Source organism: Protobothrops mucrosquamatus, unplaced genomic scaffold (assembly GCF_001527695.2).
Source record: "Protobothrops mucrosquamatus isolate PMUCROS unplaced genomic scaffold, P.Mucros_1.0 scaffold_168, whole genome shotgun sequence".
NCBI lineage: Eukaryota > Metazoa > Chordata > Lepidosauria > Squamata > Viperidae > Protobothrops > Protobothrops mucrosquamatus.
Genome location: NW_015386244.1, coordinates 161,173 through 184,768, shown reverse-complemented (window position 1 = coordinate 184,768; position 23,596 = coordinate 161,173). Strand labels below are relative to the sequence as shown.

The following is a 23,596-nucleotide window of genomic DNA, read 5'->3' as shown; positions in this document are numbered from 1 at the left end:
CTCACTTGTGGTCATAAGTCAAGGACTACCTGTATATCAGAGTGGAATGGTTAAAAGACATGAAACGGAAACTAAGCGTCAGCTGATCTAGAATGCAGTAGCACATATGAGGCACTCCATGGTGTACCCATGTAACATTGCAGCCATATGAGCTGCAATGGCCTCTCACCAGGCTTCCAGGTGCAGTTCACGGTGCGGGTTGTCCTACATGGCATGAGGCCATTGACTTGCAGGAACACCTCTCCCCAATGGTTTCTGCCCATCCCAATAGATTCAGCAGAATGGGCATGCTCTAGGCCCCATTGCTGAAACAGAGTCACTTGGTGGGTCTCCTTCTCTGTTATGTGGAATAATTTCCCCCTCTCTGGCAGCCCCATGTCTGCTTGCCTTTTAGAAGGTCACAAAGATCTGGATCTTGCTCCAAGCAAAAATTATGAAGCAAGATATGAATGGACTTAATGGACTTCTGGAGTGGGTTTATCAGTTATGAGACTTCAATGTATTTTTCCCCCTGTAAAGGATTGTGACTTTGGTCCTGGTTTGTTCATTGCCTCAGTGCTTTGCTTAAAATACATAAAACTGTGCCAAGTCAGTGTTGATTTCTGACAACTGCCTGAATGAATCCCTGTAGATTTTTTGGGGGGAGATTTTGGAAATGGTTTGCTCTTGCCTTATTCCTACAGCTGAGGGAGTAATGGCCCAAGGTCATCCAGCTGGCTTCTTGTCAAAGATGGGACTAAAACATATGGCTCCCAGTTCCCATCTCAGTGCTTTTATCACTAGACCACCTGGCTCTTAAATATACTAATATTGATGGCATTTTTACTAACTGTACAGAATATGATTGTCCCAGGAACAGTTTACTCTTCGAGATAAGATTGTAGGGTGGTGGAGCACTTTGAGTAAATTAGTTTATTTAATTTATAGTAAATCAGCACTGACTACATACATGAATATGATATTCATGCTGCTTTTACTCAGTGATTACTCTGGATATCTTCCAGCTTTCTGAAAACGAAACTTACTATGTAATACATTCACAACATAATAAAAAAAAATTGAGAAACTGCAACCGACAATCTGGGTGTGTATTTTGAATTCCAGATGCTGCAATGTGTAAACTCTAAGCTTACTTAAACGAATTAATTCTAGAAAACAATTTTTCCCCTTTTCTAACAATATAAATAGGTGTTTACTGCACAATGCTGTATTTACTGTGGTTACATTCTAGTTTAGCATGTATAAACATTATAGATTTCATTGTTAACTCTTACCAGAAAAGAGTGGGTTATAAAAATACTTAAAATGAACAATCTACCTATTATTGAGCACAGGTGAAATCAATGACTACTACCCACTGATGGAATCAAATAAACAAGGGAGTGCATTTCTTTTGCCTAGGAAAAATTTCACTCTGGGATTTTCAACGTCAGAAGTTGAAGATATGTACTGTAGAAGAAGTGGCACAATACAAAAAAAAAAAAAAGTATTATGTTCCACATCCTGAATTTCAACTTTTGCTTTACTATGCATGTTCTTCTATCTAGATTTTCTGTATGCACAAGTAAATAAAATAGAAGAGAATATTTTAAAATCAGGATTGAATTGTGGAATCTGGGGTGCTCCCTGAATGTTGTGGTTTATCTTGCAGATGTTTCATTACCAAACTAAGTAACACCATCAGTGATGGTAGTGAAACATCTGCAAGAAAACCAAGCTCAGAGAACACTAAGGACCTAGCACAAATAAGTATTGTTGTTGTTAATTGCGAAGTCGTGTCATGTCACCTTTGAAGATTGCTCAGAAATTAGAAAATGTGTAACTTTAACATTGCTTTCTATTAATTTCTGGTTTCATTTCAACATTCAAAATGTCCTTCTTGTCTCTTAAAAATTAAGTTCAATTTCCAATTGAAGAAAGGATGAGAGAAGTGGGGAACAGAACTATACCCATTAGAGTCACCTCTGTGAGCTGGCCAGCATAGAAATTTAATATATAAATAAAAAAGATCCTGAAGTTGAAACTCAAGTACTTTGAAACTCAAATAAGTATACATGCACATAATTGCAATGTTTATTTAAATAATTAAGTGTCTGCTGCAGTTCAAAATATTTCTTGAATAGGAATGCACCTAGCCCATTATCTTTACAAATTATCAACTTCTGATAGAAGTATTTTATCTGTTCTACTGTATTTGATCTATTTACAACTCAAGAATGTATCAAAATTATTTGCACTGTGAATTATTTTTTAATGGAACTGAATCAATGTTTACTTTCTGTTTTAAAGTGCTATTTTGATAGATTCACAAGTGTACATTACCCCATCTAAATAATAGTCTCCTATTTTTTTGAGGCTATTATTACCAATTACAAATTAATTCAAGCAGATCATTCATTGTTTTTGAAAATGGAAGTTTGAACAATAACGGAATATTCTGAAGGATGTTTAGGTAAAAATATAACAGCAGAAGTTATTTTTTCCCAAGGTACCAATCATCACTTTATTTTCTGGTACAGGTAGTCCTCGATTTACAAAATTCATTTGGTAACCATTTGAAGTTACAGCAGCACTTTAAAAAGTGACTTATGAAAGTTTTTCCACACAACCGTTACAGTACCCCCATGGTCACATGATCAAAATTCAGAAGCTTGGCAACTGATTCATACTTATGACAGTTGTAGTATCCTGGGATCATGTGATCACCTTTTGCAATCTCCTAACAAGCAAAGTCAATGGGGAAGCCAGATTCACATAACAACCATTACTAACTTAATAAATGCAGTGATTCACTTAACAACTGTGGCAAGGAAGGTCGTAAAATGGAGCAAAATTCCCTTAACTGTCTCATTTAGCAATATAAATTTTGGGCTCAATTGTGCTCATAAGTCAACTTTCCTGTACCGGGATACAGAAATTATATACAGCATTAAAAACCACGCTGATTTCAATAATGTGGAGTTCTAGGCTAAAGAAGTTATGCATAAATGCATACAAAAGCCATTCTTCACCATAGCTCTGACACAATGCTGATATATTTTTATGTAACTTATATGAATTAATAAACAGCCTGTTTCTAAGTAGCAAGGATGAATCACAGAAGGTAGAGTGATTTTATACCACTTCCTGTGTTGTTGGAAACAAAGACTATCAAACCACAACTCACAGTCAGGATATAGTTGTTGCCCACTTTCACGGACCAGCAAGAGATAAAAAGATTTGCAGCACATGCTATATTTCTAGATAATGGCAAACATACTTGTCTATTTTAGCTTCCTTACATTTCTTTTACTTACCCTTCAAACTATAGAGGGCTAAATAGCTTTGACAATCAACACATAAAACAGATCATGTAATATAAATGAACACTTCCAAGAAACTGCATTTTAAGGACTCAGAAAAACTGAACTTGAGGAGCTATTGTAGAATTTTGAAAACCTTGGAACATTAGGGATCAAATCATTTTTAAGGAAATATTTTAGTGCTATAGCATAGTATTTAAATAATTAAAATAAACCCAATAGTTATATTTTATTTACTTTTTTATTTATATACTAGCTGTACCCAGCCACGCGTTGCTGTGGCTCAGTCTGGTAAAAGCGTGTGTTGCTTTTACGTCCAACAGATGGTGCTGTTTTTCAAAAAAGCATGTTTTTACCTGTCACAGGTGTGACATCTATATAATATAGGTATATAAAAACACGCGCGTATTCGAATGCAATGTTGTGTCAAAATTTCAAAGCAATCGGTGAAGAACTTTCGGAGATTTAAGATTTTGAACAAACGAACATTTACATTTTTATTTATATAGATTAAATTAAATTTCTATGCTGGTCAGCTCACAGAGGTGACTCTAATGGGTATAGTTCTGTTCCCCACTTCTCTCATTCTTTCTTCAATTGGAAATTGAACTTAATTTTTAAGAGACAAGAAGGACATTTTGAATGTTGAAATGAAACCAGAAAGCAATGTTAAAGTTACACATTTTCTAATTTCTGAGCAATCTTCAAAGGTGACATGGCACAAAAAGCACATTTCCCTGTCTATATTATATGTAACAAAAGCATGGATTACAATGGCTGCATTTTTTTTAGCAAGTAAAGGTCACAACAGACATGTCAATCAAACTTTTAAAGACATGCATGGTATTTATAAATATTTGATCATTCACCAATAGAACCAAATCCAATCACATGCTCAGTTATTAAATTCATCTGGGAAAAAATCATAAAAAGATGCTCTCAACATGAATAAAAGCAATGACAGGCTTGACTCCATTAGTTGATTTTGGCCAGTCAGCCTACTGAGAGTTTGGTTAACAAATTCCCATAGTGGGAAGAATTCTGATAAAAATCGTAATGGTTGTGCATGTGAACAATTCACATGATGAATGAATGAATTGAATCATCTGCAGATATGTGTGGGGAACAACAGAAGTAGTTAGTAATCTTGACTTCTGGAACAGAGAGAACTGAGAATTATTTAAATTAACTAAGGTAGGATGTATCCCTTGTAAAGATGGCAGATGCTGCTGCCTGCAATGCTAATGGGATGCCAGATTTGCTGTACTGTATAGTATAGCTGCATCTATTCACAGTTCAAGTGTCAGTCATGTTCATTTGTGTGTTTAATTTTACAAAGTCATAACCTATCCAGTATTTTTTTTAACAAAACTAAACTTCATAGTGCTGTCTGGAATATCATTTATGAGACAGTTAGGATCCTGATTTTCCTAACAACTACTGTATATACCTTTTCACTTCTCAGTGTTAAAAGATTTTCTAACTGTCTTCAGTTATTTGAAGACAAGCTGTTCTTTCAGTATTTAGCTAATGTGGGAAAGTACTCTTTCTTATTGTCACTGTTAGACAAGCAAACAGTATTTCATAAACAAACATGCCCAAACATGCCTTCCTGGACATAATGCCATGGTAGGCAGAGCACAGATATTTTATGCTTCTATTGTATGCTTTCAGTACTTCTGAGCTTTGTTAGCACTCCATGTATCAGCACTTTTATTTGCCATACAGAATATGATGGATTTAATCTTTCATAATAGAATACTTTCTTGGATAATATAGTGCCATTTTGTCAAATTTAAAGTATCTTGACTCTCTGTGTCTAAAAGTAGATGGAACTGGAGGGGGGAAGGGGAAGCAAAAGAAATGGCATCTTAGAAACAGATTAAGCATGGTACACTTTTAAATGGCTAACTATTTTAGTAATTCTATAAAATATAACGTGAGATAAAAAGCAAATCAGTCAAGATATACTGAATCAGGTATCATGGAAATATATATTTAGTTCAACAAGTTTAATGCTCAAATAGACATCTTTCTAGTAGGTTAGTATGCTTTTACTTCAATGGAAGCTTTATTCCACAAAGCAAACATTGGGAAGGGATGGATATAATACAAATTGGGATTCCAGTTAAATAAACGGAAGCGATTAAAGTTTCTTAATCCACATGTGGAAGCAATCTGGACTGAATCATGACGCATGTAGTATACTTTTTTAAAAAAAACAAACACTGGTGATTGTACAAATGGCCTTCCAGTCAGGGGGTGGGGGCATGACAAACTGGATGGAGGATTATCCTATTCAGATCCTAAAATGATTTCCAAAATATCCCTTTTAGGGGAGGGAGGGAGGGAGGGAGACAGACAGACAGATGATAGATCTCACTGACAAATTATTGTCTCCGCTACCCCCATGATTCTCTGAAACTAAAATTAAAAAGAGAGAGAATGTGATTTCAGAATTTTCTCTTTGTTTCTAACGGTAAGTGAAAAACTGATTGTAATCTCGAAAATAAATCACTTCCTGCAGTTTGAATTATATGATTCAGTCTTAAAAACATTTTACCAGAAAACTCCCCAATGCTCTCCCTGCCAATATTTTTGGAATTGTATGAAGAGTTAACATGGAGAGTCAGTTCAATTCAGTTCAAAGTGATGTAATCAAATCCCTACATCAAACTGATTCACCAACTCAAATCATCAAAATGCTTTAGTGAATTCATGAATTAAATTGACTGAATGGTTTGATTGAAACATTGAATCAATTATTTGACCGATTAACATTGGATGATTTGCAAAAAACATAAAACTAAAGTACATTTCTATAGAAGAAAACAAACTTCTTAACTTGAGAAGTTTCTAAAATGTTAAAAAGACGCCATGGAAGAAGGTGAGATTGTAAGATTTAAATAATTCGTATGATTGTTTTGGACAATATTTAGTTTTAGCCTACTCTATGAGAGAATTGAATAAATATTTAGCCCTATTTTTCTATATGTAATATGATATATTTCTTGGCCACATCATCCCAGTCCACTAAACTTTTCTCTAATGATGTAGAATAGAGAAGGGACCACCTGGTGACCTAGTTCCTATCCCTATTTTTGCTACTGCTATGTAAAAAGGTTTAAACATGGAATAACTAAAGCTACTCCTTTTGAGATTGTCAATGCTAATTACTTATAGCATTATATTCAATGGCTCTGGAAAACTGGAGATAATGTAGATCATTATCCACATTATTCAAACACATCTCAATGTAGATCATTGATATTAAGTTCTCTATCCTTCTAATCTCTTGCCTGTTCATTTCCTTCTCTTTCTCCCTGGTTCTTGCACCATTATTCTTGTCGTGTTTGCTGATGCTTAATGAATAAACATCAACCTATATTTGTTGCTAGCTGAGCTGAGTGGTACATTTGCTCTGATCTAGATATAGGACTTATGGAGAGTGTTTTGGATGCCAACTAGAGTGGAAATTATCTCATAATTTTCAATTTTAAATGTCTGAGATTAAACACTGATAAATCACTGAGAGGAAACTACAAAGATAGACTGAATCACTGAGTGTTTGCAATCCACATACAGAGAACCCATAAGCCATATTTTTAACTATGATTTCTAAAATAAGTCATAGAAGCTTAGTCTACAGAAACAGATTCACATATCACTGCTAATCTCAAAATAAATCAGGAACACTATAAATTAGTGTTATATATTATTTAAATTTGTCAGAATATGTGTGTAAATATGCACATGCACAGAAACTGTATCACTTACAAAACACTAATAGATGACTGCAGTGGGAAAAACAAATCAGTATTTTATGAAAATGCTGTTCCCTATGTTTTTTTCCTAGTCTTAGCAGCCTTCCTTTATTTCTTAAGTGTGTCAGAAAATCATCTTAATCCTGCCAGAAAATGTGGGTTATAGATTTAATTTTTTCACCTCTATATCTTTATTGTGTTTTTTCACCTTTTCCCCTGAATATACTCATCATTACTACGTGTGACGTGAGAGAGAAACTAAAATGCAGATGTATGGTGGTCATGACCATCATATGTAGAATGGGAAAATCTATTCCTCCTTCCTCAAAGCCTTTGTGAAAAATATTTATTAGTTAGCCCCCTCCTTCCCCCCATCAAGGATTGAACAACATATGAAGTCATAACTTCAGTAAATAAACATTCTCTTTTTCTCTTAATCACAATTCTGCCCATGGCTGAAGTTCAAATGTAACACTAAATCTACCATACTATGGTGTAACGTATTTGTGAAGATCCTACAGTCTTCAAGTGAGGATTCACATATTCTCAAGTGGAAGTCGCTGGATAGTAGATCAAGTCTCCTAATTCTCAGATTAGATGGGAATGTGTTGGATCCCTGAAAGTTCACCAGCCATCGCAAAATAGCCAGAATCCTCCAAATGCATTTTTATTCCAGCTAAGGCAGGTACTAGTGAGTAAAGGGTTACAATCCCCCAGTGAATCAGTACTAGTCTAAGAACTGAGGGTGGTCTTCTGTATGCATCCACACTAAAAGTGGGGCAAGAAGGAAATGAGATCAATGAACAAATCAGATCAACTGGGATCAGCAACGGTCCATTGAGTTGTCCTTTCACAATTTTTGTAACCTGCCCCAATCAAAGATTTGGCCTTGCATACAACTATGCAAATACATTTTTAAAAATCCCGAAACTTTTCATTGCCTCCCCACTCAAGACGAATACCCATCATATTGAAAACATGATGAAACAAAGTTATTTTAACTTCTTTACATGTCAGTAGAGACAAAACTGCATGGATCTTGGAGCGTGGGGAGAATTACAAAACATGGAGGCCACTCTCTAAGGATTAAGTGAATTCTATTCAATAAAATAGCCAAGAACACATTACCGCACCTCCTACTAAAATAAGTCAGTAGAAGGAGAGACTGATCTGGTTCAGAAAAATAGCACTGTAAGTGAAGAATGATTACCTAACTCTCTCTTTCCTTCCTTCCTTTCTTCCTGCCTGCCTCCCTGCATTTCCCCTAACCTGCTTTTCAGTGGTGACTTATGAGCAAAGAACACTACTTGGCAAAAAAAGAAAGAAACTCTGTGGAATATGTATATTTTTCAGCCAGAATAAGATTTTCTGAACCACTCAGGCATGTCACAGTGCACAGCCATATGGTTTGACAAGTTTGCCAACTAATATAAAATTCATTATTCAAACCATTCACCCTATAACACTAAGCTAATACGAAAACTTTTGAAATATTATATTGAAAATATTTTTGGAGAGAATAAGCTTTTCTATTAAGTTTGAAAAACCTATAAATAAAAATATATTAATACATTCTAAAAGATGGCACCTTGGGAACTAATTTGGGAACTCATGTAAATCTGATCCCTGTCATCTTGGTTTTATGCAGCATTTTTATAAGTTTGAGGAAGCACATTTGCATGCTGTTAGAGGACATTTTCCAATGTCCTTGGGCAGATCAATACAAGTATAAACAGTAGAATTGATTATTTTAGGCTTATCAAGTGTGACTTTCCTTCTTAAAATAGTCCCTAAGTGAATAACTTCTAAGTAGTGCAGAACTGATTATTTGAGACAGTGAAGTTCAGCAAAGAGAGGCCTACGTATCAATTGGGATCAGAGAGGGCAACAATCAGGGAATGACTGTAGTCAACATATTATCACAATGCAATATGTGAAATCGGGATACACAACATTGTATGCAGTGCACATGAAAATCCTGAGTCATGTACAATGTATTTTTAATCAGGACCAATTTTGACAGTAAAAATGGAATTCTGGAATATGATAATAATGTGCATTCATGTAACAGTATTCAGTATTCAAATACACTACTTTAAAAAGAATCTGCAGTATACAGTTACCACAGTAATTATATTTTATGTTCTAATTTGGCTACGGAACATTGTTGATGGGTGGAGATCTATGGAAACTACCCAAAAAAAATGACAATGACTTCATCTTTTGTTCTTGGATTCCCTTCAATGTGTGTCAACATTTTTACAGTATACTTTAAAAACATAGAAGCAAAACAATGAAATGAAACTATATTTATTGCATTTCGCAATAAATATATTATTATACTTCACAACTAACAGAAAACAATGTAAACTCAAGTTTAGGGCTGTGTATCATCATCTGCATTTTAATAGATTCATTGTAAATTTACAAAATTTAATACACAGTATAAATTTCTTCAAATTTTTTGGCAGTAAATTGTAAATCAATGCAATAATAAAATATAATAAATACATTTCCTAAAATTAAGCAGCCTTTCATTTTTTTAAATGCACATAATTCAATACAATAACAACAATAATTTTCATCTTTACATTTACAAGATTTAGTGTATTAAGATTAATTATTGCAAAACTAAAACCCAACAAATAATCCTATCAAATAATCACTGATTATTAATAAACCATTCCTTTTTTTCCTTCAACAAATTTATAAATTTAATACAAATGGAAATATATTTGGATTTTTATATTGCTATCTTTTCCATATAGTATTACAATTAATAGCAAATAGCCTTGAAAAATGGAAAAATACAAAATTTCTTGGATTCTCTTAGTACAGTGAGCTATAAACTAATGTGCATCTTAGAACATGAAATTGATTTTCTTAGCCATTTGAAACAGGATTCCTTTTGGTTAAAAAAATAGTTTTACAGTTCATGAGATTAAAAAAGGCACATATTAAAGGATAAGGCACGCCAAGATCTCCTACAGTTTTATTATAAGATTAGGACCATGATATGGTAACAGGTTTACACATAAAGATTATCCATCCCCATCTTATTAGCTTGAAATTCATACAGACATTTGGATAATGAGGGTAGACATCTATACATACTTGGCATGTTTTAAACTTGAGTCTATCATTGCCTAGATCAGAGTTTTTCAAGCTGTGTTTTCAGAAGAGAATTTAATGGGCTTCAGTGAAAGACTAAGGGCAGAAAAAGAATGTACTTGAACAAAAATAGGGACATCCACTGCACGTTTTTTTCTACAGTGAAAAGGGTAGCGTTTCTCAGCTAACATTCAAAAGCATTTGTTTTCATGATGACTCATTATTTTCTGTGTAGCTCAAAGGCAGAAAGCTGACCCAGGAAACTATTTTTTTTTTAACTGGCAGGTTTTGCGGTCTGAAAAAGTTTTAAAAAATTTTCCTGGAACTAATACCTATAAAATACACCAGATATAGATTGATACAGTTGTGCTATGTAGTGATTACATGATAGGCAGAAGACAGAAGCCAACAGTCAAGGTGTCATTGCTGATAAGGTTATGCTTTGATGGGTCAATTCTCAAATTAAATAATTTGGAAAGGGGAACAAATTTCTGTATTCCTTTAGGTGAATCTTGACTGACTGCTATCCAGATGGTGTCAACTCTCAGCAACTACATAAATAAATTCTCATGGACAGAATCCATCCCAACTTGGTTGTTGAGGTCTTCCAATGGTTCGTTCATTACCATTGTAATTTTTAATATTTTTAATATTTCTAATATTAATATTTCCACTGGAAGGAACATTGCAATAAGCTAGCCAATCAAAATAATATCAGCTTTAGATCTCTTTTTCATTATGTATCTGAAGAATAGATAAGCAGCAGATTGTTAAATATATTATATCTCACTCAATCTGACCACTTTATATCACTGGCATAAGAATTATTGTGTATGACTGTTGGTTTACCAAAGAGCTCAGAGAAATGACTCAACTGTAGAGTTGTCCAAGTAATGGTAGTGAAAAACAAGGAATCTATCCAACTGCAAGTATGAACCCATAGCATATTTATTTCTCTATCTTTATTGCATCCACGAATCCTCATCCAGCAATTTTGTTTAGGATAACTTGATCTACTCTGCGGAAAAGCAGCAGAGTTAACTATTCAACTGGCTGTTAGGACATGTTTTCCAGATTCTTTGAGGGGAAAAAATGTTCATATTCACTTGGAGTTAAAAGTTTCTTGGACTGTCATCTCTTATGAAACTATCAGAAACTATTATTTCTGCTTCTAGAGACCAACAAAACAGATTGGTACCAGGCCATGGACCATAGGTTGGAGACCCCTGCCCTAGATGGATTGTTTTCCATCTGAAGGATGGAAAGCCTGGTCTCCTGCCCTTGGGAGCTATCTGTACCTAGCAAGACCTGAAGATGTGAAGCATATGCTTCTCAGAACAGCCTAGCTAGCATATGCCATCCCATCAGATGCTGGTTGGCTTCCCCAGGAATAAAATGTTGCCACCAATTGGGTTGTTTTTTTTTTTTTTTACAAATCCTTACAGCTTCACTTCTTACTTGCTTAGCAAGCAAATTGAGAATGATAGGAGTTGACATCTTATGAAGGGAATTAAGAGCTGACCTTGGGGAAAATGCGAGAGAGACATAAAGGACAAGAGATTACACTGTCTGGAGACTGAAGGAAGCATGAGGAAGAAATTCATAATAACCTGCCCTGGTTTGGTTTAGGACACGATGGGACAGAAATAAACTTAGGCAGGCTTTCAACATTTCTTAAAATACTCTACAACAATAAAGTAGCATTTTTGCAATCCCTGAAGTGTCTGTTTCACTATTTTGAACCTTTACTGGCCTTGCTTCAAGGGCAGAGTCCAACACAATGTACATCCAAAAGATTTTATCCCTCAGAGGCTTAACATATATTTTTAAAACCTATTCTTATAACAAAACCAATTTGATTTTTTCCATTACTGTAAGATTTTATTGAGAATGTTTAAACTTTCATTATCTTTTGAAAATTGCAGAAAATATTGCAGAATGCCTTTTTCAACTCCAGTAACTATACTGAATTTTCAACCTCTGTAAACCGAATATTCCAGCATGAATTTAATATTGTTTGTTTCTAATTGTATTTATTTCTTATGTACAATTAAATGTTTAAGAAAGGGAGACTATTTTGGATATTTTATAATAATTTCCAAATCACTAAGCCTTTGTGTGCGAAAAAGTTTTAAAAAGCAGAATAAAACCATTGCCCTTTTGGTGGTAGTATGAAGACATACTTGCCTATTTATTCTCAAAATATTTTATTGCATATGATTTTCTACCATGTGATGAAAATCAAATCCATAAAAGATATTTGTAGCTGGCAGTTGTCATAGTTAAATGCTATCTAATTACTGGAAAAAGCAGAACTTTGGAACCCAACTGGATCATAATATGGTGAGGCCCCTCCTCAAGAAGCCCTCCATGGACCCGGCTGCTTTGGCCAACTACCGGCCTGTCTCCAACCTTCGCTTTCTTGTGAAGGTTGTTGAGAGTGTGGTGGCACGACAGCTCCCTCAGCACCTGGAAGAAACTGTCTATCTAGACTCGCGCCAGTCTGGCTTCCGGCCTGGGCACAGCACAGAAACGGCATTGGTCGCGTTGGTTGATGATCTCTGGAGGGCTCGGGATAGAGGGTGTTCCTCTATCCTGGTCCTGCTAGACCTCTCAGCGGCTTTTGATACCATTGACCATGGTATCTTGTTGCACCGGTTAGGGGGGTTGGGGTTGGGGGGCACCGTTTTACGGTGGTTCTCCTCCCTCTCGGACCGGACGCAATTTGTGTTGGCAGGGGGGGCAGAGGTCAACCTCGAGGCGCCTCACTTGTTGGGTACCACAGGGGTCGGTCCTCTCGCCTCTCCTGTTCAACATTTATATGAAGCCACTGGGTGAGATCATCCGTGGTTTCGGGGTGGAGTTTCATCAGTACGCAGATGACACCCAGCTGTACATCTCCACCCCGGACCACCCCAACGATGCCGCGGAAGTGATGTCCTGGTGCCTGGAGGCTGTGGGAGTCTGGATGGGGAGGAACAGGCTTCGACTCAACCCGTCCAAGACCGAGTGGCTGTGGTTTCCGGCGTCACGTCATAGCCAGTTGGTTCCATCTCTGGCTATCGGGGGCGAGTCATTAGCTCCCGCGGAGAGGGCCCGCAACCTGGGCGTCCTCCTGGATGCTTGGCTGTCTTTAGACGATCATGTGACGGCCGTGGCCAGGGGGGCTTTTCATCAGGCTCACCTGATACGCCAGTTGCGCCCCTTTCTGGATCGGGACGCCCTACGCACGGTCACTCAAGCCCTCGTTGTTTCCCACCTGGACTATTGCAATGCTCTCTACATGGGGCTCCCCTTGAGGTGCACCCGGAGGCTCCAGCTAGTTCAGAATGCGGCTGCGCGGGGGATTTTGGGGGTCTCTAGATGCTCCCATGTAACACCTCTCCTGCGCGAGCTGCGCTGGCTGCCAGTGGCCTTCTGGGTGCGCTTCAAGGTGTTAGTAACAACTTTTAAAGCGCTCCATGGCAATGGACCTAGGTATTTGCAAGACCGCCTCCTACCAAATATCTCCCTTCGACCAGTCCCTCCCACAGAGAGGGCCTCCTTAGGGTACCGTCGGCCAGCCAATGCCGGCTGGCAACCCCCAGGGGGAGAGCCTTCTCTGTGGCAGCTCCTGCCCTCTGGAATGACCTGCCCCCCGACCTACGTACAATTGCGGACCTGCGCCTCTTCCGCCGAGCCCTGAAAACTCATCTGTTCCATGCGGCCGGCCTGGCGTAGTTTTGATTGGGTTTTGTTAGGGGTTTCATATTTTAGAGCAGGCTTTTATGTAATATTTACTGTGATTTTTATTATTGCCTGTTCACCGCCCTGAGTCCCGTAAGGGAGATAGGGCGGTATATAAATTTAAATAATAAAATAAATAAAATAAAATAATAATATACCTTTAAAAAAACCACATCTGCAAATTACTGCATCACAGTTTAGGCTGAGATGTTGTGAACTGCCAATTTCTATTTATATACAAGACATCGCAACGATGTCTACCAGCACCTAAAAGTTCAAACTAAGCATTTCTTGTCTTTCTACTATTCTTGACATAATTTGGAATAAGATGAGTACTCATTTCTACAGACTAAATAAATTGCAGCAAACTTTCAGCTCCTAAATTTTCCATGTAACCCTTCTCCGAGAAGAGGCATGTAAATATTTTCTTGAAGGTTAGTTTAAATCATATTTTGTATTTTGCTCAAATTTTACCAACTCTGTTTAATTTCAAATATGCTTTGCTGAAACAAGCTTCTTTCATGCTCACCATCATAATTAGTCAGGTTAATTATGTTAATAATCTTGATCATGCCACACTCTTTGTATGTATATTTGGCATCAATTAATAGGAAAGATTTTTCTGGCACCCACTTGACGTAACCTTCCATTATAAGTAAAATCTTGTGACAATTCATTCTCATGATGAATGGAAACAAGTATGCTCACTTTGGCATTCATGATTTATACCGTGTTTTAATGATGGAATTTTAGTCCAAAACATATAGAAGGCACCAGTTATGTAATCAGCCATGCTTAACATCACATCATAATAATTCATTCTAAAAATATTTTCTTTTAAGTTACATTTATTTTTTAAAAAGTGATATAATTTTAAAAGAAGAGTCATAAAAAACAATGTGTGTGTGTGAGAGACAGAGAGAGGGAGGGAGAGGGAGAGAGAGGGAGGGAGGGAGGGAGAGAGGGAGAGGGAGAGGGAGAGGGAGAGAGAGAGAGAGAGAGAGAGAGAGAGAGAGAGAGAGACTCTACTAGAGTAATTTGCCAATTTTCTTTGAAACTTATTAAGGTTCCCCTTGCCTGCCCATATAAACTAAGCCAAAGTATATCAATAATCCAAATGTTTATTAATATTATGAGAAACAAATTAAAATAAAGAAGACCTTGACAGAAAAAAGAGACATACAAAAGGCAGTAAAGGTATTTGCAGTAAGGTGCCAGCTGCAAAGAAAAAAAAACCTTAAGGTTTTGTTCTCTAAAATGCTGAAGATGTTTGTATACTTGTAAGATCTTCCAAGAAAAGATACTATTTATATCCAAAGCTTAATTTTACTGAAAATTTATTTTCCTTGTTCTGCTTGTCTGAAACCCCAACCAGAAGAGACAGAGAACATTATTCTTTTTTGTAAGGTTTACATCATGCTTTAATGTATCACTTAAAGAGTTCAATATTTATATGTTCATAAATTTTTGCTCTTGGCCTGGGGCCAGAACGGAGGTGTGCCATTCTGGAAGTGGCTAGTAGACTAAATAGAAGAGCCCGCCCCCACTCTATTGTGTATCTTAGCTATCTACTCCTTTGTTAATTTTAATGTATTTGTCTTACTGCTTTAATCTTTTATAATATCATTTTATCAGACTGTAAACTGCCCAGAGTCATGTGACAGTGAGAAGGACAGCAAATAAATTTAATAAATAAATAAAAATAAAACATTTCTCAAAATATTTTATGTATATATTCTTCCAAGTTTTAATAGATGTGTTTTTATGTACCTTGTATTTTATATATAGAATACCATAATTCCAGAAAATTCATTATCACCATATTGCAATAAAGTCGGCCATTTCACAGCAATACAGGTAATCCCCAACTTACAACAACAATTTCTATTGCTACGTGATGTAACCTCCCCATCATACGACCCATCACAAAACTCCCACTGATGAGTCACACCTGACCCATCACAAGACCAATTATAAGATTCACACCTGACTCATCACAGAACCCATCACAAGACCCTCACTTGCCACACCCACACCTGACCCATTACAAGACCTGCTGACCACACGAAGCCCTTATAAATAGAAGAAAACTGACACTGGCATCCCCTAAACTTCGCTGAAGATGTTACCTAGCCCGATAACGAAACATTCGGAAACCAACCCACAAGCTTGGAGAACGAACCTTCACCCTCAAGTGATGCAATCATAAAGTGACATGTCACATGATTGCATTGCTTAGAGACTGAAATCCCAGCACTTCCACTTGTGAATGTAACTCGATACAAAGGTCATTAAGTGGGGGGAGTCCCACCTAAGGAGCACAAGGATGCTGCAAGGGGATGGGGGAAGTGCCAAACACCAGGAAGCCAAAACAGCATGACCCAAAGCATCATGCCCCAGCTCAACCATCCTCACTTCCCTGCACTAGTGCAATGGGATATGATTTTATATTCTTATATATATGCTGAATTCTGTATGGATTTTCTGACTAATCATTAATTTATAAACATTAACATATAACTGACTATTTATGGTTTTTAAACTTCTCACATTTAATATTAATCTGGGTTGTTCTTGTGGCATATTCAAAAAGAGAAAATTATATAAAAAAGGACTGTTAAACTATAATGAATCAATGTCTCTCAGATCATATGTAATGCTCTTAGTGTCATGGTTCTGACAGATGAAACTCTTCAAAAGAACTTTGAGGCATTGTTTATCTTAAAGAATCTTTATTTTGAGTAGCATAACATCGGCACTGCATAATCAAAACCAAAAACTGAATTCCCCTCCCCTGAGCACATAGTATCAAAGCACAATTCCTCCCTCCAATTGGCAGTCATAAATCACATTTCCCAATTAGCTTGAAGGGCAGGTTTCCTCTCCAGTTCTTCAGACCATCAATTCCTTATCAGCTCTGGTTACAATAACCTTGTTTCTCACGCTAGGTCCAATGTTGTTATGTCTAGCTGGACTGTCGTTCACATTCCCCCTCCCAGCATCATCTAACTCTAAAAGTAAAAGGTAAAAGATGGCTACATTTCCATCTGTTGTCAATGCAAAAACATCTGATGTTAGCAGCGCTGACACTTAGCCACTGAACCAGCTTTATGCTCTAGCAATAAAGATGAAGTGCAGTGTACATTGAGGCTTATATGTAGCTAATAGGAATAGTTCAGAATGCAGAGTATTGTACCTAATTTAATTTTGCTTAGTTATAAAATATTTCAAACTAATAAGGTATTTTTTAAAACCAGGACATTTATATCCAATTTTAAACTATGCAAAGCAGCTGACTAAAGTGTCTTGCAACTTCACACTCAAACTATTTAATAATATTGCAACAGCTGCTTTAGTCATTTGTTTTCACACTTCTTTAATTTTTACTTTTATTTACAACCAAATCACATCTAGATAGCTTTGTGGTTTCTCGTAAGCTATGATATTTAATGTAAACATGTTTAGGAATCAAGAACTTAAAAGGAGGTTAATAAATATTCTTGGGAGAATATTTTTCTTACTACTTCATGTGTAAAATGTTAAGAACATTTCCTGCTACTAATTACACTCATTTCTAATCACTACATTCTAGATCTAGATTCCCCAAAGTTGACTTACACAAAAAAGGAATTAGCATATTTAAACAACTTTAATGATATACTTTGTTCTGCAATATAGATTTCCATGCTAAGTTTGTACATCATGCAACAATCGTGGTTTTTAAAGAGTGCATAGTTATTTGTTTTTACAATTTAGAAATAATAATGATTTATGCATCATGCTAAGCCAATCCATCACCCAATAACTTACTAGAATATTGTATGAACTTGAACACTGTTATTTGTGTTTCATCAATGTCTGTCTAGCATGTCATGTTCTTAGGTAAACTGAGCCAATCTCCTTTTTGCCCTTTTCCTTTCTATCATACTCATATTGAGTTGCTAGCTATGTTTAGCTTTTTCCATAAAAAATATAGACCTTGGTTTTCTCTTATCAGTATGATGCCTGAGTACTTTGTTATATTTTCTTGGCCATTGTATTATACATTCTTACATTAGAGCTTACGGCTGAACTGATATCTATAGCAGTGATGGCGAACCTTTTAGACACCGAGTGCCATAGGTTCGCCACCACTGATCTATAGGATCACACCATATAACATCTATAAAAACAGAATTTTGAAATCTAAATTCTAGCCTATAATTCCATAGTTTTGCATTTAATGCTACTAAACATCTTGCATAAATAATGACAGTATAATCAGTTAAATCAATGTGAATAAAACTATGATTAATATAAGAAATAAACCATATGCAATGGGTTACCTTTGGTAAAAACATTAAAACAATTCTATGTACCTATTGAGATTTTGTAATCAATTTTAAATATGCTAACTCATAAATTAATTGAATGAGGTTTGTTATTAGCAAGACTGTTATTTGTTACATCTTTCACCTTTTTTTGTATTTGACAATTAAGTATATCATCTGCCCTGGGAAGCAGACAACGATCTAATGTCGGCAGCAACTTACTAGTGTTTCCATACAATATATATTTTAAAATAAACAAAAATGAAATAGGTGTTTTATTGTATATTACACAAAATTATACTGGTATATAAAATCAAGTATAAAGAATAAGTGGAGATATTTGTTTTTCATTTTTGTTTAGAGAGCTTCTTAGAATAGCAGAATTAGGCAAATGGATTCAAATGCCTTACAAACCACAATATACAATCAGTAGTTATCTTTGGCCTAATAGGGTACAAGTTGTCATTTTCAGATTTATAAATTCCGTCTCCAGTTTTATGTTTGATGTCTCCAGAAGATGAAATCCCTAAGCCAGAAACAGTCTGTTCTACAGATTGTCTGCTCATCAATAATTCAGGACTATAGACTAAAAAGAAAAGTATTGTACATAAGCACAACAGAAATGAAATCTTTTAAAACTCCTGCTTGATCTGCTTGACTTGCAGGAGAAATCAGCTATTACAAACTGAACCCTTTATGTTTTGAGTAGTGAGAAAATAAACAAAAAGATTTAGAATATACTAATAAATAAATGCCTGTATGTCTCTCCCATCTTTGTTCTTAAAACAGTATGAATTATTTAATAAATACTATTCAATATGAGTAATCTGAATTACAAATTAGAACCTTCCAAATATTTAAAGAAACCAATTTGTAAATATACTACAAATTATTATCCTCAATTTCTTCTTCATGGCCAACAATATTCCAATAATGACAAGAATTTAGAAATCTAAATAGGCAAAATTAAAGACTGGCAAACCTCTTCAAAACTTAAGTTCCTTCAAAATTAAGTTCTCTCTATGTCTGTTCTTATTATTCTTTGTTTGTCATATCAAAATTTAAGACTATGAATGCTAGTATTGGAAGAAGGACTAATCAAATTTTAAACACTCAGGTTAGATGCTTAAAGTATTTAGTCTCTACACACAACAGATCCCTATTTTTTATTGAAAACTCAAAATAAACCTTTTATGTTCTGTTTTAATCACTTACCTTGAAGTCTCTGCATCACTCCAGCAATATCCCGGGATGTTCTTCCTGCTAATCTTGAGGATGCCATTGCGCCACGTGGCAATGGTATTGTTTTTTTCTGCATGATTGTCTATCTGAAGTGCAACGTTTCAACAGTTCTCTTTATAAAGCATCATTAAAGCAGAATGGCATGCCATAGCAAGTCATGGCAGCTTTAAACGATAGACATATAACTGTCTGGCTTGCCACTGTTTTAGGACTGTTCTCATTCAATAGCTTGCAATTCAGGCCTGAAAAGATATAGAAATACACAAGAAAGTTTGAGAGAACACCTGTACATTGGTATAAAAACACCTCCTTATACTTTCACTGGATCAGATATTTAGAAATCTGATTGATTGGCTACTCCAGTGATGGCGAACCTTTTAGAGACCAAGTGCCCAAACTGCAACCCAAAACCCACTTATTTATCACTGGGTGCCAGGTGGGCATGACCCACTGGGTAGGCGTGGCTGTGGTGGTCATGGCAGATTGGGTGGGTGTGGCCAAGGTGTGCATGGTCATCTCGATGTTGCTCATGGGGAGGGATGCCTGTGGGGGCCAGGCAGGGTTTGGGGAGATCCAGGGGGTCTCTGGCAGGTGGGGCAGTGGGCAGGAGGCTCATCCTGCAGGGTGAGGCAAGGCAAGGCAAGGCAGGGCTGGGGTGCCATTGTCGCAGGGCGAGGCAGGGGCCGGGATGGCTGCTGCCTGACACCATCGGCCCCCGCACACAGAGGCCAGTGAGCACATGGGGGCCAACAGTGTCTGTCAGCAGCCACAGCCTGCCAGCCCCTTGACCGGCGCACTTTGGGGCTCCGCAGCCCGCCACCAGAGGTTCAGAGAAGCCGCCTCTGAGCTGGACAGTCGACCGACAGCTGAGGAGGCGATGCAGTGGGTCGTGCCCAGGAAAAGGAGAACATGCGAGGCCAGGAGGGATGGAACAGGGGGGAGGGAAACCAGCCGTGCTGGGATGCATCCGGCCACATGGGACCTCGGCGAGTTAGCGGGCAGCTGGTTGAAGAGGGACGGTTGCCATCTCTGGGGCATGGCGCGCGTACCCACAGAGAGGGCTCCGAGTGCCGCCTCTGGCACGCGTGCCATAGGTTCGCCACCACTGGGCTACTCCATGTGACTAATGATTTAATACTATGAATTGCATTGGTAAAATAGAACAAGAAATCACGCCCTACATCAACACTAAGATTTACAAATTGTTGTGAGCTAATATTTTTGAGCAAACCTTAGAATTCACATTAATGCAACACAGTCGATTAAAATGTGAAGTTTAATGTTATTACTGCAGAAAGGTTTAAGTGGTTAGAAAATGAATATAATAGAACACACTATTTAATGGAGATCTCAGTTATTTTGAGATTGCAACCCAGGCTACTGTAACAACAATACCAGCACATTTTGTTCTGTACACAGCTTAAACAATATTTATTTGTTTCCAAAAAGTGATTGATGCTTACACATTTTCACAGAAAATTTGTTATGGTCTGAAATACTAGGCTGTTTACTTAGGAAATTCTCCTGGTTTCCTATTCTAGGCGAGATGAGACCTAGCAGAGATACTGAACAAATGCCTCATAAAAATCAATATAATGATGCTCGAAGAAAACAGGTTCCTTCGAAAAGGTTCACATGTGAGGAAAGAAAGATATCTAAGATTAAACAAGATGGGTCCACAAATCAAAGACTACCTGAGGCTCTTATAAATGTCTTCATTCGTTTTACAATTTCACATGCTTTTACCACATATTTGCTAGCCTTAGGGAAGTGCAGGTCGTTCATGAGTCGAGGGAGGGCTAGTAGAGGTTGCACACAGACCGGAGAGTGCTACAGGCAGGAGTGATCCTGGAGCGATTTGCAATCATCACTGCTGCCTTCCCCATTGACTTTGCTTGTGAGAAGCCAGCAGGGAAGGTTGCCAATGGCAATCTTGTGACTGTAGCTCTTTGCAATGTTGTAACCGTGAGCCTGTCACCTGAGCACCCAGATTGCAATCACGTGACCTTTCCCCCCCCACTAGAGCTGCAAATAGCCAGAAAGTTGAGAACTGGTCCTTTTTTCAGCGCTGGTATGCAGGTAGTCCTTGACTTACGACCACAATTGAGCCCAAAATTTATGTTGCTAAGCGAGAAGTTTGCTAAGTGAATTTTGCCCCGTTTAGCAACCTTTCTTGCCACAGTTTTTCAGTGAATCATTGCAGTTGTTAAATTAGTAATGCGGTTAAGTGGATCTGGTTTTCCCATTGACTTTGCTTGTCAGAAGGTTGCAAAAGATCACATGACCCTGGGACACTGCAGCCGTCATAAATATGAACCGGTTGCCAAGCATCCAAATTTTTACCACACGACCGTGGGGATGCTGCAACGGTCATAATGTGAAAAACAGTCATAAGTCACTTTTTTCAGTGCTGTTGTAACTTTGAACGGTCACTGGATGAACCGTTGTATGACAAGGACTACCTGTAATTTTGAGCAGGCACTGAAAAATGGATATAATTTGAAGATTACCTGTATTTATACTTTATTAAGATGAGCTGTTGATTGATAGTTAATTTTTTTCAAGTTTATCCACTTTACTCAAGTGTACTAAGGGTCTTTACCACCTGCTACTACGGGTCTTTCCCACCCACCTCCCTTCTCTCAATCAACAGAAAACTATACTGGTATGAAACTGCTGACTTCCATGTTTATTTCTATCCAGCCTCCACTGTCTTTGTTGCTAATCACTGCTTAGTCCTGCTAGCAAAGCTGAACTGATTAACACCTTATGGCCGGTTGAAAGAGTTTAAGAAAGGGCTGAAAGGGCAGTGCCTTTGTTAGATACTACATTTATAGCAATACTACTAAGAACGACTTAAGACTAACTCACTTATGGGCTGGGGATAAGATGAGGGCAATTGTGAAAACAAGAAAGAAAATAAACTTTTTCAGGACACAATTGTGCCAGCATTAAGTACAAACAACAACAATAACAACAACAATAATAATAATAGAGTTGGAATGGACATTGGAGGTCTTCCTGTCCAACCCCTGCTCAGGCAGGAAACCCTATATACCATTTCAGACAAATGGTTGTCCAGTCTCTTCTTAAAAACTTCCAGTGTTGGAGCATTCACAACTTCTGGAGAATCTTACTTTTTTCACCACTGAATTTCATTTTGTTAGATAGCGCCCAATGTTCAAGTCTGTCAAGATCCTCCTGTATCTTAAGCCTATCTTCTGGAATGTTGGCTATTCCTGTCAGCTTGGTGTCGTCTGCAAATTTGATGAGTTCCCCATCTATCCCCTCATCCAAATCATTGATGAAGATGTTGAAGAATACTGGGCCCAGAACAGAGCCCAGGGGCAACCCACTACACACTTCCCTCCATGTAGATGCAGTTCCATTGAGGACCATACGCTGAGTACAGCCGGTCAGCCAGCTATGAATACATCTGGTGGTGATGCTGTCTAACCCACATTTTTCTATCTTATCAAGTAGTAGGTTGCGGTCTACTTTATCAAATGCCTTACTGAAGTCCAAATAAATTATATCCACAGCATTCCTCTGGTCTACTAATTTTGTCACCTGGTCAAAGAATGCAATAAGATTTGTCTGGCATGATCTGTTTTTGACAAATTGGCTTTTGGTTATGACTCTAGGTGTTCGTTGATTCGTTGCTTGATTATCCTTTCCAGAATCTTCCCAGGTATTGAGGTCAGGCTGATAGGTCTGTAGTTTCCTGGATCCATTTTTTCCCCTTTTTTTGAAGATGGGAACTATATCAGCTCTTTTCCAGTCCTCTGGTAGTTCCCCAGTGCTCCAGGATCTTTGAAAGATATAGTTCCGTAGTTCTGAGATCACATCTGCCAGTTTCTTCAGAACCTTGTGGTGTAATCCATCAGGTCCTGGTGATTTGAACTCGTCTAGGGTGGACAGGTTACCATTTTCTTGCATATCTTAACTTATGTTTCTAACCTGTTTTTTACAGTACTGGTTTTTATAGGTTGGACTGTTTTTTCTCTTTGTGTAAAAACGGATGCAAAAAACAAGTTAAGTAGTTCTGCTTTCTCCCTGTTGCTTGTCACCTTCTTGCAATTTTCTCCCATTAATGGACCAATCATTTCCTTAACCTTTTTCTTGTTTTTTACATGTTGAA

General features: G+C 37.2%; 1 protein-coding gene across 1 annotated transcript in view; it reads right to left on the bottom strand.

Moving 5' to 3' along the window:
• The window catches only part of SYNE1 (spectrin repeat containing nuclear envelope protein 1), a 284,981-nt gene that overhangs the window by 251,119 nt on the left and 10,266 nt on the right, over positions 1-23,596 (bottom strand). The window contains exon 2 of the mRNA XM_015821883.1: positions 19,429-19,697. Within this exon, the coding sequence (XP_015677369.1) occupies positions 19,429-19,531 (103 nt within the window). The 5' untranslated portion in view covers positions 19,532-19,697. The remainder of the gene's footprint in view (positions 1-19,428; positions 19,698-23,596) is intronic.